The following is a 19,999-nucleotide window of genomic DNA, read 5'->3' as shown; positions in this document are numbered from 1 at the left end:
TTCATGCCCTGACTTAAATTTAGGGCAATTGCGACGATGTAATGTTCACAGCACAAGCAAACAATGAAGAACAACCTTTTTGATGCAGTACATGAGATGTATGGTAATATTTATTTTCTTTTTATAAAAAAATATAACTGTAATGCTACTTTTTCTCAAGGTACATGTAAAATGAGGTACAACCTAGCAGCCTCTTACACACGTTTAGCAACTGTTTTCTTGTCAAAGCAATTAATGTGGTATAATTTCTTCTGGTTGTCTTTTGGCAGTGTAGCAAGATCCTGAAATGTATATTGTCATTTTCTTTCTGGTCATTTTTGCGGTTTCCACAAAAATATAAAGCAGCACAACTCTTGTCACCATTGATACTAAGAAGGGATTCTTGAGTACCAAATCAGCATTTTAAAATGATTTCTGAAGGATCATGTGACACTGAAGACTGGAGTAATGATGCTGAAAATTCAGTTTTGCCATCACGTATATAAACTAGATTTTAAATTATCTTACGATAGAAAACAGTTATTTTAAATTGTAATAATATTTTACAATTTTCCTGTTTTTACTGTGTTTTTGATCACATAAATGCAGCCTTGGTGCATATGTTTAATTCTATGTAAAATCAACTAAATAAGCAACATAAGAGACACCACCGTCAAATTCTCGAATCAGCTAAAATTGTTATTGAAAGACCTGAACACACATTCTGTCTATCATTGTCTTCTCTCTTATGCAGAGGAAGCCACTGTGTCATTTGATCAATATTTAATCTCTTTCACGTCTCCTGCTGTGGCTGCTAAAAGGCAGATCAGGTTAACTCCTCTGAACTATTGATATCTATTCTTTTGGAGCAACTTTTTTATTATTCCTCAAGCTTAGATCTTTTTAAATATCGGACCTCTATTTAGTTTTTTTATGCCATACTCGTTTCCTTTGTAGTGTAAATCCCTGCTCATTTCAAGTGTTTGTAACAAAGATGAACTTTGTAAATTGCCTTATCTCTCACACACTCAAATTGGATTTGTTTGTTTCGTTGCATTCAGTAGTGGACAAAGAGAAACAGCGGATAGTGAGAGTCAGCCGAGTGACCACAGACTTCCTGTAGTGGTGAGGTTATGTTGCCAGATATTCAGAGTTGCCAGATTTTAGGACATGCTTCTTGGCCTGATACAGGTGGGTTAGATGACTTTTGAATTGAATAAACACCCTTTCCCCTCCCACCAAATCTCAGTGTTTTTTGATTTGTTTTGCTCTGAGGCTCTGTGGTCTAATTTACTCCACATGACCTGGCATTCGCCAGCGATTCTAAATACTAAAATCTCACCAGATGCTGTAAGATTTTCATCCCTGCCTTTCTTTGTGAAAGATGAGTGTGTAAACAGCATGGTGGGTTTCTTAAATGAAGCTGATTATTTTGATTATTTCAACTGTCTTTGAAAGTCTTTTTTACTCATGCTTTTAGGAGAAAATCTACTATAGTTTGCTGTTACAATGCCAGAAAACTGACAGCACAAAATCCTTCCCATGGCCATTAGCGTTGAGTGCAAATGTGACTAACCAAACTGTTGCATAACACTTATGATAGTTATTTTTTCCTCATAATATGAAAAAAAGGTTTTATACATTGTGTAACCATGTGTTAATGCATTCATTTTTGGATATTCAAATGAATTATTTTTTTTACTATTTTTTTTTACTTTAATGGATGGAAACCAAAAATAAGATTATTTGCTTCAATGGCATCAGTTATGTGTAAATAACAGCCCTGTTTACCACAATATAAACCAGTGGACACATTTCTACTGTGACATTATACCGTATATAGTGCCATATCAGCCTGTCGTAAGCTTTCCCATGTCATGCTTTATGTCCTCTGGATGTCCTGAGTTGGATGGGTCATTGATGAAGGAGACCGTAAAAAGGCCTGATTGAATTGCATGTCCCGGTGGATATTACACTATACAGAGGCAGAGATGAGGACAGATGTGCTACAGCATGTTCTGGTTATCTATAAGAGTAAATCATTCATTCCCTTTGTTTGGGTTTGGAATTACGTGAATGAAGATCATTTAAATTTCTATTGTTATGCACTGTAGCCCCCAAAAGTCCAATGTAACAAAACAATACAGAAGTATGAAATGTTCACAAACTATCTTTTGTGAAAATTCATACCGTGTCTGATTCTGTATTTTCAACTGGGAGTGTGTACAGTACATACACATATCTTACTCCAATAATGCCTAATTTCATCATAGAATTCATTTGTTTTGAAATCTTGAAGTGTTTTTTGACTGTGCAAATAGGCCTTTATTTTTGTGAATTAAACACGTTTGTCCAACTGTGTGTGGCTGCTGTTCATTTAAACAGGCAAGGTTGTGTTTACAAAGCATCACAGTTTTTTTTGCCATTTGTTCTCTTGCCAAGTTTTTCTTGTAATCACACAATAATTGAGAGTGATACGAGACTCGCTGGAATAGTCACGTTATGATTGTCATGAAGAAACATGCAGGGCTTTTTCTCTTCTTCTTCCTTCCATTCCCTTTAATTTCTACTTCCTCTTCCACTTCTTTCCATTCTCTTTCTCCCCTTTTTTCTTTCATTTCCGTTTCCCCCCACTTCCTCTGCTCTTACTCTTCCACTCTCTCTCCACTTACTTGTTATTTTTCCTTTCCTTTCCTTTCCTTTCCTTTCCTTTCCTTTCCTTTCCTTTCCTTTCCTTTCCTTTCCTTTCCGCTCCTTTCCTTTCCTTTCCGCTCCTTTCCGCTCCTTTCATTTCCGCTTCTTTCCTTTCCTTTCTGCTCCTTTCCGCTCCTTTCCTTTCCTTTACTCTCCTTTCCTTTTCTTTCTGCTCCTTTCCTTTCTGTTGCTTTCCTTTGTGCTCCTTTCCTTTCTGCTCCTTTCCTTTCCTTAATGCTCCTCTCCTTTACACACCTTTACGCTCCTTTCCTTTTCAATCCTCCTTTCCCTCTACGCTCTGTTCCTTTGCACTCCATTTATTTTCACTCCTTTCCTTTACAGTGCTTTCCTTTCTTCCCTTTTATGTTTTCTGTCCCCTTCCTCCTCTTAAAAGGTTTTTGACATTGTTGTTCATATGCATGTGTTTTGCAGTAATCAAACTGATATCAGTAGCTTAACACCACTCATCTGCAGAGCAAGTGAATAAGCTCTCTTTTTCTCCTGTTTCTTTTCCCCGTTTCAGAATAAGAATGTTTCGGTTAAACTGGAAAAGAAGAAATGGGAGGATATTGTAGTTAAACGACAGAAGGAGGCCGAGGAGAGCATGACCCCTGACATAGATGAAAATGGCTTCGGCAATCTGGCCAGCAGCGTGGGGCGAGACCAGGAGCGGGTGAAAGATCGTCTGCTGAAGAACACATACTCCAAGAAGAGCAAACGAGTGAGTCTGTCATTTCTTTCTGCAGGTTAAATGATAGCTTGATGGACAAGAGCAGTGGAGCGTGAACCCCGTGTGATCTTATACCTGTTCCTGAGTGTTGACTGCTTTGACCGGCGTTGACCGGATTAATGTGGCCATTGCAGTCATTACTGAATGCCTGCTGTTTCTGGAAGGGCTCACTGAGGTGTGTGCATATGAATGTGACAGCAGTACATCAGCGGCTGACAGATTACTGGTCTAGAGCTGTGGTTAAGCCGCACAGCATGCTGTTAATGACGAAGAAGAACAAATATAACCTTCTCTCGCTTCCTGTATCCATTTTCTCTCCCTCCTTTGTTTTGGCTTATTTGTAGCTCTTCTTGATAGTGATAGTGTGGACAGTGCAGGAAGGGGTAGGCTGAAGTGGGGAGAATGGGATCGGAATATGTCAGATTTGAACTCAAGTTGCCTACAGATGTACCAAGGCTCATCAGTTTTGTTACCTGAATGAATCTATTATTCTTTAATCTTTCTGTTTGTTGCTCTGTCTATCTCTTTCTATCCTTCTGTCATTCAATGTTGTTCTATCAATCATTCTGCCATTCTATCTATCTGTCTATCTGTCTGTCTGTCTATCTGTCTGTCTAGCTATCGTTCTGTCTAGCTATCGTTCTGTCTAGCTATCGTTCTGTCTGTCTGTCTAGCTATCGTTCTATCTGTCTGTCTGTCTATCATTCTATCTGTCTGTCTGTGTATCTATGGTTCTGTCTAGCTATCGTTCTGCCTGTCTGTCTAGCTATCGTTCTGTCTGTCTAGCTATCGTTCTGTCTGTCTGTCTAGCTATCGTTCTGTCTGTCTAGCTGTGCTTCTGTCTAGCTATCGTTCTGTCTGTCTGTCGGTCTTGCTATGGTTCTGTCTAGCTATTGTTCTGTCTGTCTGTCTGTCTGTCTAGCTATCGTTCTGTCTGTCTGTCTAGCTATCGTTCTGTCTGTCTAGCTATCGTTCTGTCTGTCTAGCTGTGCTTCTGTCTAGCTATCGTTCTGTCTGTCTGTCGGTCTTGCTATGGTTCTGTCTAGCTATCGTTCTGTCTGTCTGTCTAGCTATCGTTCTGTCTGTCTAGCTGTGCTTCTGTCTAGCTATTGTTCTGTCTGTCTGTCTGTCTGTCTAGCTATGGTTCTGTCTGTCTGTCTGTCTAGCTATGGTTCTTTCTAGCTATCGTTCTGTCTGTCTGTCTGTCTGTCTAGCTATGGTTCTGTCTGTCTGTCTGTCTAGCTATGGTTCTTTCTAGCTATCGTTCTGTCTGTCTATCTAGCTATGGTTCTGTCTGTCTGTCTAGCTATCGTTCTGTCTGTCTGTCTAGCTATGGTTCTGTCTAGCTATCGTTCTGTCTAGCTATCGTTCTGTCTGTCTAGCTATCGTTCTGTCTGTCTGTGTATCTATGGTTCTGTCTGTCTGTCTAGCTATCGTTCTGTCTGTCTGTCTAGCTATGGTTCTGTCTAGCTATCGTTCTGTCTAGCTATCGTTCTGTCTGTCTAGCTATCGTTCTGTCTGTCTGTCTAGCTATCATTCTTTCTGTCTATCGTTCTGTCTGTCTGTCTGTCTGTCTGTCTGTCTGTCTGTCTAGCTATCGTTCTGTCTAGCTATCATTCTTTCTGTCTAGCTATCGTTCTGTCTAGCTATCATTCTGTCTAGCTATCATTCTTTCTGTCTAGCTATCGTTCTGTCTGTCTGTCTAGCTATCGTTCTGTCTAGCTATCATTCTTTCTGTCTAGCTATCGTTCTGTCTGTGTGTCTAGCTATCATTCTATCTGTCTGTCTGTCTAGCTATTGTTCTGTCTGTCTGTCTAGCTATCGTTCTGTCTAGCTATCGTTCTGTCTGTCTGTCTAGCTATCGTTCTGTCTGTCTGTGTATCTATGGTTCTGTCTAGCTATCGTTCTGTCTGTCTGTCTAGCTATCATTCTTTCTGTCTATCGTTCTGTCTGTCTGTCTGTCTGTCTGTCTGTCTGTCTAGCTATCGTTCTGTCTAGCTATTATTCTTTCTGTCTAGCTATCGTTCTGTCTAGCTATCGTTCTGTCTAGCTATCGTTCTGTCTAGCTATCATTCTTTCTGTCTAGCTATCGTTCTGTCTAGCTATCTTTCTGTCTAGCTATCGTTCTGTCTGTCTAGCTATCGTTCTGTCTAGCTATCATTCTTTCTGTCTAGCTATCGTTCTGTCTGTGTGTCTAGCTATCATTCTATCTGTCTGTCTGTCTGTCTGTCTGTCTGTCTGTCTAGCTATCGTTCTGTCTCTCTGTCTAGCTATCATTCTTCCTGTCTATCGTTCTGTCTGTCTGTCTGTCTGTCTGTCTAGCTATGGTTCTGTCTAGCTATCGTTCTATTTGTCTTTCGAAGTGGCAGTGACAAACTTTCGGAAAGTGTAGTTATAAGGATTGCTACACCCCTGGTACTAATGGTTAGGCCCCTAACTCCAATCCATGAGCTTCTTTTCTTCTTTACTGTCTGTCTTCTGTCACTCATACTGAGTTTTCTAAGAGGACAGCTTTCTGACACCATCAGGAGAGATAGAATATTATCAGGCCAGAGTTAAAGCGAAATGGACAGACAGAGCACGGTTCATCGTGTGTCTGTCACTTACCTCCTCCCAGAGGCATCTGATTACCCTCCCCTGAAGACTTCTCCATCACTGTAGCCCAATGAATATAAAGCAGCCTCTCTCCAGATGGGATCTCTTTCTGATCACGGGCCTTTGTGCGTTCGCTCGCACTGGCACAGTGTTTAAATGCAGTGTGTTCTAGCCCGCGTGGGCGTCTATCAGACCCTCATACACCCGCTGGCATCTCCGTTTCCCTCTCTGATCAGAAATAATGGGGAAAAAAGAAAACCACTTTCATATCGCTGTAATTGCAGAGCGGAAGACTCTCCACAAAGCAGCCATCTGGACGGGGAGAGACTGTGAATGCGCATGGGCCGCTGTTCTGTGTGTGTGTGTGTGTGTGTGTGTGTTTATATTTGCTAGCTGGAGAGATGCAGAGAGACACACACAGCATGTCTCTGATCAGCGTGTCGGGGCTTTTGATGCACAGCTCGGCTTGATTTCTGCCTCTGAACAGCTCGTGATCACACTTAAAGGCAGATTCATCAAAGCATTTAAGCGTTAACTTTTTTTTTCACGCATGCAACTCATAATGAGTGAGTGAAGTGTGTTCAATGATTCAGCTAGTCATTTGTTTTCTTTAAGATCTCCATGCAGTGCTGCATGTATTTGACACTAGCCCACAGGACCTAAATTAAGTTTCTGCCACAGAGGGACTGGCCACTTCCTCTGCTAGTCAGCCACTATTGACAATGAAAATGTTTTACCAAATGGAATTTTATTATTAATATATAAATCTGTCACAAAAAAAAGCATACAATATCTCTCTAATTGTTCTATCTGTCTGTCGATCTATCAGTTGTTCTAGTTATGGTTCTATAGTTCTAATGTTCTGTCATTGGAAACTGGGTGAACTTTTTTTTTTTTAACCATTTTGGGGAAAGTTTTCAACATGTATTGCACTTCTCAAGGACTCCAGACAGCAGAGAGTATCAGACTCGGGTTATTGTGTGTATGTGTGTGTGTGATTTTGTAATTTATATAAATGAATACATTAATAAACTATTAGAATTTTTCCTATAAATGAAAAACATGTTTTAGATTTTTACGTTAACTTTACGTAGCTTTTATAAAAATAGTAAAATTTATTGTAAGTCCCCATTTAGAGAGAGTGTGAGTGTGTGTTTGTGTGTCTCTGTGTGTGTGCTTGTTTGTGTGATTTGAGGACACAAATTTGTATAATGACATGGGTATTACACCGGTATTACAACATAAACGTGGTTCATGAGGACATTTCCTGATACCTCATAATTAAAATCGCTTAAAACATACTAAACAATGTTTTATTAAAAATATAAAAATGCAGAATGTTTTTTTGTGATGGGTAGGGTTAGGGGATAGAATATACAGTTTGTACAGTAAAAAAAAAAAAAAAAATCAATGTTTATGGAAAGTCCCCATAAAACATGGAAACCCAATGTGTGTGTGAATACTGTTATATTGTGTATACAACACACACACTTGTTTGGTAGTGCTGATTGGTCTGTTGGTCTGTTGCCAGATGTCATTGTCCTCTGGAGCATCAGTATTAAATCTAGCACTGACTGCGTCATGCCGCTCTGGGAGAGATGGAAAGCGAGAGAGCGCCCATCAAACACACACGATTGCTTGGTTTTTCCTGATGAGCTCATGTAACTCTAGGGAATCTCTTCCTTTCTGCTTTCATGGCTGATACTCCATTGTGTGAAGTTAAACTCCTAGGTGATCCAGTAACTGTCATGCTCTCTGATGTGCTTGACGAGGCTTGCTTCAGGTTATCACCCTTCAGGGCAGATCAGCCACAGCAGGACACCGCTCACAGAGAAAATCACAGGAAATAAAGAGAACTTAGCCAAATATCTCTCACTCATAATATGCTCTATTGTGGGGTGGTGTAACCTGTTGGTTGTGGATCTAGGCAGCTAACCGAATGGATGTAGGTCACTACAAGTGAGCTACAAAGTATTGCCATTGTACCTTAGATGCTTAACCTCAGGTTACTCTGTTCTTCCTGTAATTACTTGAAGCTTCTGCTTGAGTTACAAAAGCATCAGCTAAAGGGCAAATCAGATTTAATAGAGTATAACTTTACTCAGTCTTCTTAAAGCTTCATTTTTCTCTCCTGTTCCAGCTTAATAGGAATGGACAACTATAAAAAAGCCATTTGTTGGTTAATTTCTTCAAAAATGGAAACACTCTGACTTTACTATCTCGACCAGCCTGATATGGTAAAATTGGCTTAGCCAAAGGCAGGACTATATACTGGCTATTGTGGCTAACCAATTGCAGATGTTATTCTTGCAGTTCTGTTTTGATGAAACTAACAGAAATGTCACACTTAAGCTGTAATGCCAATGAATTAGATTTGTTTCCCCTAATTTTTTTTAACTTTTTTTTCCCTCAGGCCTTGTTATTAAAAAAAAAAAGTGAGTGAAGTGTTTTACTTTCATGGCAAAACATCTTATTCTTAATGAGTTTTTTTTTTCTTTTTCTCCAAGTTAAAATATCTAAAAGGCCAATTAAGCAAGATGCATTTACTTGAGAGTGCTTGTTTTTGGAGATTTTATCTGTAATTCAAGCATATTTTGTCTTTCTGCACTGGCAGATTTTATGTTGTTTTAAAGGGGGGGTGAAATGCTCATTTTCACTCAATCTCCTGTTAATCTTGAGTACCTATAGAGTAGTATTGCATCCTTCATATCTCCAAAACGTCTTTAGTTTTATTATATTTATAAGTTAAAGATTGGCTGTACCGAGTCTTTCCGGAAAAAAACGAGCGGCTGGGGGTGGGCCGTGTGGGCGGTGTGCTATAGCTGTGCTAACTGATCTAACAACAACACAGAGAGACATTTGAAGTAGTTTACTCACCGTGACTGCTCGATCCTTAAGCATTAGACGATCTGCAAATAAGTCGATCTGGGCTTTGTTTATAAAACAATCATCGTCGAAATGCAGGGAACAAAGAGTCGTGCACAACCTCCGTTGATGCTTCGAAAAAACAAACTCCATCCACTATTCCCTTAACGCTGGGTTCTTTGGGAATCTGTGCAGGGTTGTCTTGCCCTGCCAACCAAAAACCCACTTCTTTGGTGACATTGACTTCCCTAAAAGCCGAGCATAGCGCTTTGAGGTAACGTACTGCTTTCGCTCTCTTCTCTCTCTGGTCTGCGAGTGCGCGCGCGGCCGCGGAGAAGTGCCCTTAGGACCCATATAAGGAAATTCCGCTCTATCTTACGTAAGACAGAGCCATACTCGAAAAAAACTTTCCGAAACTTGTGACAAACCGGAAGGAGTATTTTTGGAACAAAAATACTCCTTCAAACGTACAACTTAACTTTTGAAACTTTGTCCATGTTTAGCATGGGAATCCAACTCTTTAACAGTGTAAAAAACTCAGTTTGCATGAAACAGCAATTCACCCCCCCTTTAAGTATAAACTTGCTAAAGTGAAAATATTTACCAGAGCAGTAAGACAGAATACAAAATTGCTTTCCAAGTACTATACTAATTCTACTGGTTGTACATTACTGGATGCAACACGTAAGGTCATGCAAAAAAAAAAAAAGAAAGTGTTTATCAAAAGTAGGCCATAAACAGTTTAAGCTAATCTGTTGGTATCAGATCTGCTGATAATGCCTTTTATTTCTATTTATTTAATCTATTTTCTGTTGGTAGTATTAAAACAACATGAATTGTGCCAGACGATAGTGTTTAGTTTTCTGAATGAGAAGTAATCTGTGTTTGCACTGTAAAGAAACAGTGACTTAATTTAAATACAGCACAGACTGGTTAAATTGGATTGCAGGTGGTTAGCAAATAAGACACAGGTTTTTACACTGAAGTGTTTAACCGTCTCATTCAATGTGCAAGTCTTGACTATGAAAGTATTTTGATTATCTCAGGCATTTTTTTTCTCAGTTTATTGATTTTGGGAATAGATGTTGAACAGTTATCTTTTGTCTTTTTTTTTTTTTATACTTTTAATTTCCACATATACAGACTGTCTCCATTCTCCATTTAAACGTTAATGAAAATATTTGTTGCACACATCCCTTATTTCCAGCTTGCTGTTATCTGAGGCTAAAAGAATTGTAAATGAACACTAAATCGAGGCCTCTCAAAACTATAAAGAGAAACACACACAGCAGGCCTATTTCATTTGAGCTTTAAGGATCCATGACTCAATGCATGTTACAGTTAAAAGAACATCACATACCAGAGTATGCACAGAAAATCAAGAATAACCTTGAATGCTCCCACAGAAATGTTCAGCTTCCATTTTCGGAACATATTATTATTATTATTTTTTTATTTTTTTAACCAGGTTGATTAGATATTTCTCATGGATTGCTTACTCAAGGCATTTCTGGCCTTTTAAGCTGAAATTGGTTCTATATTGCACAGCCCCTTGTACAATTTATGCCCTACAGAATGTGACGCATTCTTCAAATGCTCACTTTGTCTAATAGCAGCTGAGAGACTGAAAGAGCAAGCTGTAATTTCCCCCAGGCTCAGATGTCTGACGATAGGGATTTGCCCAGCGCAGCACTTGCAAGGTTGTGAATTAGCTGCCCGGCCTTTATTCAACAGCCAGAAACTATGACGGATAGAGTCTGGAAAGGAGAAGTCTGCATATTTTAAGTTGTGGATATTGCTCATTCGTATACACAATGACTTCTTCTAGTTGTGCTACAATAAAATAAGCACTGAGAAATGCAAAGATCAAAGTGTGAAAAAGTCTGTTTTATTTTATCTGTAGTAAATCTAGAGGTTAGAGTTGGCATGTTTGAGCGCACTCTAGTTCTGACAGCTTTACATTTTGGTTTCCTTTTGCAGTTTTTATGTATGTCGGTTATGCTAAGCTGAGACCACATGTTTCTGTTTGTTTCAGAGGTTAAAAACCTACTTTAAAGGGGTTGTGACATGAATTTTTTTTCAAAGTATTTTAATATGTTCTTTGAGGTTCAATTATAATGTTAATTAAGTTTTTTGCACACAAAAAATTATTATTATTAAATTATTATTAAACAATTATTTTCAACCCTCATTCTGACCCTCTGTCTGAAGTAACCCATTTTTAGGGAGTAGCTCCTTTAAAGTCCCCCTGTAGTCAATAATTTTATCCCTTAAAACTCATCTTTGATCGCCAAAATTACATATTTAAAAGTTTTTCATGATATTTAAAAGCTTCATGCCTTAAAATAGCTTGAATGTAACACTCATGCCTAATTTAGTATATGCAATTCTATGAAATTGTGCAAATTATCCCCACCTCCACTCACTCACACCAGCTCAGAGATCCACTTGTTAACAATCACACTTTGACGTGATTGGTTACAATGTAGTTTGTGACGTCAGAAACACCAGCGATTTCAAACCGTGTTTTTGAGACAGTTTTTGGTGTCTATGGAGAAAATACTCAGCAATGGTGCATTTGTACATGGTTTGTCTTAAAGCATATTAAAAAACACCACATAGACACAAACAACATTTAAAAGCTTGATTATCACCTCAGGGGGACTTTAAGGTTGGTCAGTAAACGCCACTGTTATGATTGGCTAATGTCATTACATAGGAAACCATATCAACGCCCACTCACTATTGCGTGAGTACGTAAAAAAAAAAAAAAACATTATCCATATATAACCGTCATTTACAGAGAAAGCATTCTGAAATCGTTTACTTATGGTTTGTGATGGAGCTGCTGTCAGATCGTATACAGCTGGCTGCTTCATCTGTCAACAAAAGTCTCTTTGTGAACTGTCCATTACACAGTGCCTCGTTTACAAAACAATCTGCAGTCAAATTCTCTGAACAAACATGTAATCCTCTCGCGCTATTCTGGACGCCATTGAAAATAAAAAATCCACTTGTTCGTTACGCTGGTATCCTTCTAAAGTCGGTACTGAGACGCAAACAAGCTGTTTAAACGGGTAATATTGAATGTACCTTTACACTTCAATTTACTCCTCCATTTGTCCTCTAGTCGGCAGATTCAAGTGTGCAGTAAAGTGAATGTGCATCAGTATTCTGGATCCAGTGTAGACAGCTTCAGTGATTTTATAATGGGTTCTATTTGCTTTTGATGCAACACTCACATCCAGTGTAGGCCGTTAAGTACCTGAACACCAGTGGGGGCGGGGCCTATGGTGGGATGATTCAAAACTATTCGTCAGTGTCTTGCTCTAGAGCAGGAGTCACCAACCCGTCGATCTTGGAAGCATTTTAAGTCGATCGCGAAGAGTTTTCAAAATCAGAGAAAAACCCAATATTTGTATTCATTATTATTTATTAATTTAAAATGCACCATGTGTGAGCCTATTGTGTGTAGTAAATGGTGTCTAGGGGAGGGAGAGGGGTATATCTGTCCAATCAAATAGCCTATAGTTTACATATAATGTCTGTAAAACAACCGCTGACTCAAGCCTTGTTTACTTTCGCCTGGCACTGCAGCGCGCACCTCCCCAAACAGACGAGGCATTTATACTTGACGCAACTGTTTTAGATTGAAAACCAGACCATACAACTGATTTAGACACGCAAACTGGCTGCCGGTGTGATGAGATGTACTAATATCCGTCTGCTCGGGCAGATTCGGCTCAAAGTCATGCATCTTCGGATGCGGAGGCGCGCGCGATGTTACAATGACGTCATTTTTGCCTCAGAGTGAGGGAGTATTGCTAGTTTGAAATCTGTTGGCTATATAGTTAAAAGTGTTTTATGTTGTTGAAAAAGGGAAAGAGAATCAGTGCTGTACATGATTGTTTTAGGGCTGTAATTAATTGATTTATTGAGGTAATGAATGTAGGTCAGTAATTTGTGTGAAAATAGTTTTGAAGAATTGAAGGATGACTGTTGTCATAATATTTTGTATGCTAGTTGCACTAACCTGAGTATTTCCATTTTGAAGTGTTTGAAATAAAAGGGAAAGTGAAAGCCATTATTGGCTTAGGCCTGTAATTGACTGATTATTGTGTTTATAATAAGCCTGTGGAAATACTTAGTTATATTACTGTTGAAAATGTTGAATAATATAAATATTATATATTGACAGTTTGTATAGTTATATACTATTTGTATAGTTAAATATTTTGCTAGTGACTAACAGGCAACAAAGAATGTCAAAGTAGAACTACATTGTGGCCTTGTTTTTTCATAATTTTTTGCAAGTGGTAGATCTTGGTTTACATTTGGACTTTGGATGTGATCTTAGGCTTGAAAAGGTTGGTGACCACTGCTCTAGAGGCAGGCATATGCAAAATATATAAAAGGCCAAATTTGATTTCTCATGTCATGACACCTTTAACAGTTTGGGAGTCAGACAACAGAGTTCAATATCTACAATCCATACTGTTTTAGATTGAGAAACTTATTTTTTTATATATATATATATTTTAGATTATGGTGTAGTATGGGAGCTGGATCATATTGAAAGCCTGGATTTGGAACTGTTGGCACTCTGAGGAAAGTTCCTTTTTGGTAGTATAGCTTCAGAGGTGATTTACAGACAGTATGAGGATGAGGAGACAGAATTTGAATTGGAGAAACTGTAATTTGTAATGTGGTGGCTAACTGGCTATAGTATCAAAAAGAATCATCTGTCATTTAAATTCAAATTTCAACTACTTTGTTAAAATGTTTGGAGATTTTGATGTTTCGATAGATTTTCGATACGCATCAATGCTGAAATATCTAAAACTGTTCCAATTCATTTCTTGCAGTACCTATACTAGCTGCACTTTTCTGACAGTGAGTTGACACACGGCCGCTTTCTCTCACGCGCTCCGGTTGAATAGTGTTGCTGTTACAAGCCCCTGAATTTCAGCACGGGTATGCGTATAGTTTTATTCATTCCCTATGGCGGGCCAAAAGGTCCAAAAATATTGTCGTGGGAAGTCACTATACCATGGTGCGAGCGCAACTGGCTTTTAAAGGGAATGTGAAATTACACTGATTGTTTTTTTGCACGTTACACCATAAACACATCCATTACTCATTACGAGAATAGGGACAACCCTTTTAGACCATACGCCGGGCACGCCAACAATTTTTCCCGTCGTTAAACTAGCAAAAGTGGATTCGGAAACGCCCCAAGTGCACTTGCGCCCTGCGCTTTAGACCATGCGCTTAGTTAAAATAGGGCCCAATGACTCACTCATTAAGACATTCACTTGCCTCCCCCTGCTGGCTGGATTTACATGTCAAGTCAAGTCACATTCATTTATATAGCGCTTTTAACAATATGGACTGATTCAAAGCAGCTTTACAGTGATAATAGGAAATTAAAGTAACAGATTGTTTTGGCTTTACAGCAGCTCTAGATTAAAGTTATTGTCCAGCTAAAGTTAGTTTTGATCGATTCACTTCCATTGCAAAGATCATTAGTTATTAACTTAGGGGTCGCTTACACGACACTGTTCTAACAGAAAACCCTTAACGCGCTCCGGCCCGCTCATTCGCAGAATTATCGCTTCCGAGTAGCCGGAGTGAACCGGAACTATTTTGACATCGTTTTATCTGTACAGAGGTAAAGGGAAGGAGAAGGGGGGCCTTCACTGGGTAGAGACTAGTTGACACTTCAGGACTGCGTTGTCGTCATGTCCAGGTGCAGGTCCTTCATCAGATCTGGATGCGGCCTGGATCCGGCAGACTGCGGTAAACCTCGGGATAAACAGAGAGACTAATATTAGCGTAGACGCCATTCTTCTTATGATGTAACGAGTACATCAGAATTTATGGGAAGTGTTCCCGGTTCCGGCTGACCTAATCTATGTAGCCTAACGTTGATTTATAGAAGTTTATAATGTGTTATGTGTATGCTAGGTCAAAGAGATGTGTTTTTAGTCTAGATTTGAACTGACAGAGTGTGTCTGCTTCCCGGACAATGTTAGGAAGACTGTTCCAGAGTTTTGGTGCTAAATAGGAAAAGGATCTACCGCCAGCAGTCGATTTTGATATTCTAGGTATTATCAACTGGCCGGAATTTTGAGATTGCAATAGACGTGAAGTAACGCTATAATGCGTTAAGAGCTCGCTCAAGTACTGGGGAGCTAAACCATTTAGTGCTTTGTAAGTAATCAGCAATATTTTAAAATTGATATGATGTTTAATAGGGAGCCAATGCAGTGTTGATAGAACCAGGCTAATATGGTCATACTTCCTGGTTCTGGTAAGAACTCGAGCTGCTGCGTTTTTGACCAGCTGTAGTTTATTTATTAAGCCTTGATGTCATTAACGCATTAACTAATTGTTCCGCTTTTGTCATTGAGAGCATATGACGTAATTTAGATATATTTTTAAGATGGAAGAATGCGGTTTTACAGATATTAGAAACGGGACTTTCAAATTTTTCAAATCAAAGAGCACACCCAGGTTCCTAACCGACGACAAAGACTTGACAGAGCAGCCATCAAGTGTTAGACAGTATTCTAGGTTATTACGTGAGGAAGTTTTTTTTTTTTTTTTTTTTGTCCAAAAATATGAATCTCTGTTTTTTCTGAGTTAAAGGTATAGCGGAGGATTTTCCCGAATTTTAGAAAAGAACCGCCCTCTCCACTTTTTGAAAAAATGCACATGCGCAACACTCTACCTGCTCCCGAGAGGGAACGCCTATTAAACGTATGCACGAGCCTAGTTCTCCTCGTGCACGCTCTGTTTACAAGTTGCTGTTGGCATGTCTCATACAAGCCTACTTTCCTTTACCTGTCGAGTAGAAACTTCGCGACTGAGGCATCAGTGGGAAGCCCAACCTGTGCTTTTAGTGCACGCCAGCTTGTGAAATATTCTCCCAAAAACACTCTGGTCTTGTTTCTTTCTTCAGAGGCCTTTCTCTTCTTGTCATACAATTCGTAGACACTTTTTCTCTTGCGACCCTCAGACATTTTGAAAAAACCCAGTGAGAACGGGCAAGCTTCAATGAATGGCTGAAACCGTAGCTCACCACACACATACACCCGAAAGTGCGCATGCGCAGAAAGCGAAAACTACCTACGGACGAGCACGTACGCCGGCCTTACGTAAACACATCACCAGAATGATTGACAACTAGGAGGACCAATAGTCTTGATGATCCACCCGGAAAAAGAAAATCCTCCGCAATACCTTTAAGTAGTAGGAAATTACTAGTCATCCAGTTTTTTTATCAGCTATGCATTCCATTCATTTTGTGAATTGGTACGTTTCGTCAGGGCGTGAAGAAATATAGAGCTGAGTATCATCAGCATAACAGTGAAAACTAATGCCATGCTTCCTAATGATATCTCCCAAGGGTAGCATGTACAAAGTGAGCGGCAATGGTTCTAGTACTAAGCCTTGTGGTACTCCGTACTGAATTGATCGATAAGAAATCTCTTCATTTACTGCTACAAATTGATAACAGTAAGATAAGTATGATTTAAACCATGCTAATGCAATTCCACTAATGCCAACATAATTTTCGAGTCTATTTAAAAGAATGTTGTGGTCGATAGTATCAAATGCAGCACTAAGATCGAGGACCACTAATAGAGAGATACAACCACGATCGGATGATAAGAGCAAATCATTTGTGACTCTAATGAGAGCTGTGTCAGTACTATGGTATGGTCTAAATCCTGACTGGAAATCCTTGCAGATACCATTTCTTTCTAAAAAGGAACATAGTTGTGAGGATACTGCCTTTTCTAGTACCTTTGACAGAAAAGGTAAATTCGAGATCGACCTGTAATTGGCTAATTCTGTAGGATCAAATTGCGTTTTTTTTTTTAACAAGCGGTTTGTTCATAGCCAGCTTAAAAGTTTTAGGTACGTATCCTAATGACAAAGATGAATTAATGATATTAAGAGAAGAGGATCTATGACCTCTGGAAGTATTTCTTTTAATAGCTTAGTTGGTATAGGTTCTAACATACATGTTGTTGATTTAGATGATTTAACGAGTTTAGAAAATTCTTCCTCTCCTATAGCAATGAATGAAGCACTTTTTTCCTCAGGGAGACTACAATGCACTGCCTGATGCAAGACTGTAGTAGATGATTGCATAGTTATAATTTTCTCTCTAATATTATCAATCTTGTAAGTAAAGAAGTTCATAAAGTCATTACTGCTGTGCTGTTTGGAAACGTCCGGTGTTGGCTATCTGGGATTCTGACCAGATGAAACTGATCTGGAAGATTATTTATAAAGCAATCTTTAGTGGCAGAAGTGATAGTTCTACCATATTTATGACACAGAGTCGGTTTTGCAGCCTTGGCTAAATTAAGTATACAAGAGATTAAATAATGATCTGAGATGCCATCGCTCTGCTGCTGAATTTCAACGGCATCAACAATGATTCCATGTGATAATATTAGATCTAAAGTATGATTACGACAATGAGTAGGTCCTGACACATGTTGTCTAACTCCAATAGAGTTTAGAATGTCTGTAAATGCTTACTTCTGAGTAATACTGAAGATATTGCTATAAATTACAGCAATACCTCCCCCTTTTCCTTTTAAACGAACCTCGTGTTTATAGCAGAGTTCACTAAGTTAGTCGCATCCAAAGCAGTATCTAAAGCCCTTGCATTCTTACTATCCTCGATAAAAGTTTGGATGCGTGTCTCTGTTAAAAAAAAGTCAAGCACGGATGGCAGGTTAACAGGCTAGCGAGATACTAGCGTGTTGTGTTAGCGATAACGATTTAGATAAAAGCTAGTGATGTCAGATTAATGTGATAGGCAATATGAGACTATCTAATATATGTTGATGAGTAAGTTATATTTAGCAATATAAACAAAAAGGAATGATAGTAAATAGAGATTCAAAACAGACAGCTATACGGAGCATACAGACGCAAACCAGCAGCAAGGCAGACAGGAGCAATCAATCAGCAGCAAGGGAGACAGGAGCAATCGATCACAGAGATCACGATCACGTTAGTTATTGCGTCATCACACTCTGTGAAAAAGGCAGAGATTTAATTATTATATTCGGTCAATGTGCGTGAGGAAAGGCAGTCGTCTGCTGAGCGAGGAGAGTGAATATACAAATCCACCACCGGCCTATCAGTGGGAAACTCAGTAGCTACTGGCAATAGTATAGTGACTTCCCGCGACAAGTCATTAGTCCTCATTTCATGAGGGAAGTCAGTCTCCCACTGAGTGAGGAGAGTGAGTATAAGGATCCGCCGGTCTATCAGTGGGAAACTGGCAATAGTATAGTGACTTCCTGCAACAAGTCATTAGTCTTATTTTTGGACCTTTTGACTCGCCATAAACCTTTTCACAGCCAAAAAGGTGCACACATAAAGCTGCCTCTTAAACGGCTTGTAAGTGCCAAATTTAGTTATTTTCACGGCTATATTGCACTTAAACGGTAAAATATACACAAAATACCCATCTTTGAGAGATTTCATGCAGGCACAGTCGGTTGTATGTGAATAAAAGCCTAAAATAAAATCTGTTCATCATAAAATGATTGTGTCTCTGCAAAAGACTTGGATGAAACCGCATGATTCACATGGATTACTGTTACGATGTGTAGTTTTTGAAGCCTGAAAATATTGATTACCTAGACTTTCAATGGATGGACATAAAATGTAGATAATATAAAAATATCTGACAGTTTTTCTCTGTGGTATCAAAAATTGTATGAAATATTGATATTCATCAAGGGATTGTATCAAAATATTAAATTTCAGTAGGGCTGTGAAACAATTAATCACGATTAATCGGATCCAAATGATACAATCCCTTAATGAATATCAATATTTCATACAATTTTTGATACCACAGAGAATTGCTCTCTCTCTCTCTCTCTCTCTCTCTCTCTGTGTGTGTCTCTGTCCTTTGCACTTTTGTCATGGTTGTGTTTGTTTTGAGAGGGCCCACTTAGGAATAAGAAAACAGACAGGGTTGCGAGACCCTCTCTGACAGTTTGGGTTGCAAGCCAGCTTTTGTGTGTGTTTGTCTTAAGGTTTTATATTCCCTCTGAGTTTGTGTGTGTGTGTGACCCAGTAAAGCTGCTTTCAGATGCATTTAAGATGATTATCACTTTAAACCAATCAGATGAAGCTCATTCCACAAAGCTTAACCTACTCATAAGGACTGATCCGGGGTCAGTATCTTACAGCCACTTACATAACATATAAAATTCCAAAGCATCAGCACCTTCTGCTTTTTCAAGACTTCCATATTTAGCTTAGTGTGTGCTTTTGGCCAGCGTGTGTGTTGTACACCACTGCTCCCTGCTGGATAGAACAGGAAGTGCACATGAAATGTGGGGGAAGGGAGTACTTTTTGCAGCTCTATACAATATGAACATCTTTGCAGTCCTTCAGTCTGTTATGGGTTAGCCCACTTGGGGGCACTGTGTCTTCACGTTAGGACTCAGTGTTCCGCAGAAGCAGGAAATGGTGGTGTCCTTTTGTGTTGTAGATATAAAGCTCCTGCTAGATGCATATACATATGAGGTGCTTAATATTATGAAGTCTAGTACTACAACTAATTAACATGCTCACATTTTCCCCTACAAAACAGATCTGAATGCACTTTGGGTAAATGTTAAATTTGCTTTTAGTTACATGTGCACAAAATGCAGATTCAGTGGAGGTAATGGTGACGTATTCAGGTAGCTTAGTTCAAATGTGCATGCTGAACTGCAGATTCTATATTTCCCAAATTCATTTCTATGCATGTTTGCACTGATTTATAAAGGATAACCTCATGCATGTCTTGGCAGCGTGATGTTGCAGACACACTGCGGTGCTGTTCGAATTGTCATCTGGACCTAAGTGTGATGTCACTTTTATGAGCCTGACGGACAATAGAAGGGCTGAAAGGGATTACGGCTGCTTTGACAGCTCGCGGCGGCACAAAGCACTGTCCCCTGCCCTTTTCCTCTCTCCTCCCCTTCTCTTTTCTTCCCAGCCTCTATCTCCTCCCCTCTCACCAGCCTCCTCTCCACCCTTATCCGAAGTGTGTCGTGTACATGTCAAACAATGTGGCATCTGTCATTTGCTGAACAAAAGGGC

The 19,999-nt window shown here is 39.2% G+C and overlaps 1 protein-coding gene across 19 annotated transcripts in view; it reads left to right on the top strand.

Annotated features, from left to right (window-relative positions):
• fbrsl1 (fibrosin-like 1) overlaps positions 1-19,999 on the top strand; it is a 315,258-nt gene that overhangs the window by 65,395 nt on the left and 229,864 nt on the right. For all 19 annotated transcript variants that reach the window (XM_079871214.1, XM_079871211.1, XM_079871218.1 and 16 more), the window contains exon 2: positions 3,197-3,394. In XM_079871214.1, the coding sequence (XP_079727340.1) occupies positions 3,278-3,394 (117 nt within the window). In that variant the 5' untranslated portion in view covers positions 3,197-3,277. The remainder of the gene's footprint in view (positions 1-3,196; positions 3,395-19,999) is intronic.

Source organism: Squalius cephalus (assembly GCF_949319135.1).
Source record: "Squalius cephalus genome assembly, chromosome: 5".
NCBI classification, from domain to species: Eukaryota; Metazoa; Chordata; class Actinopteri; order Cypriniformes; family Leuciscidae; genus Squalius; species Squalius cephalus.
Note: the sequence above shows the minus strand (reverse complement) of the source record. Positions and strands in the feature narration are given on the sequence as shown.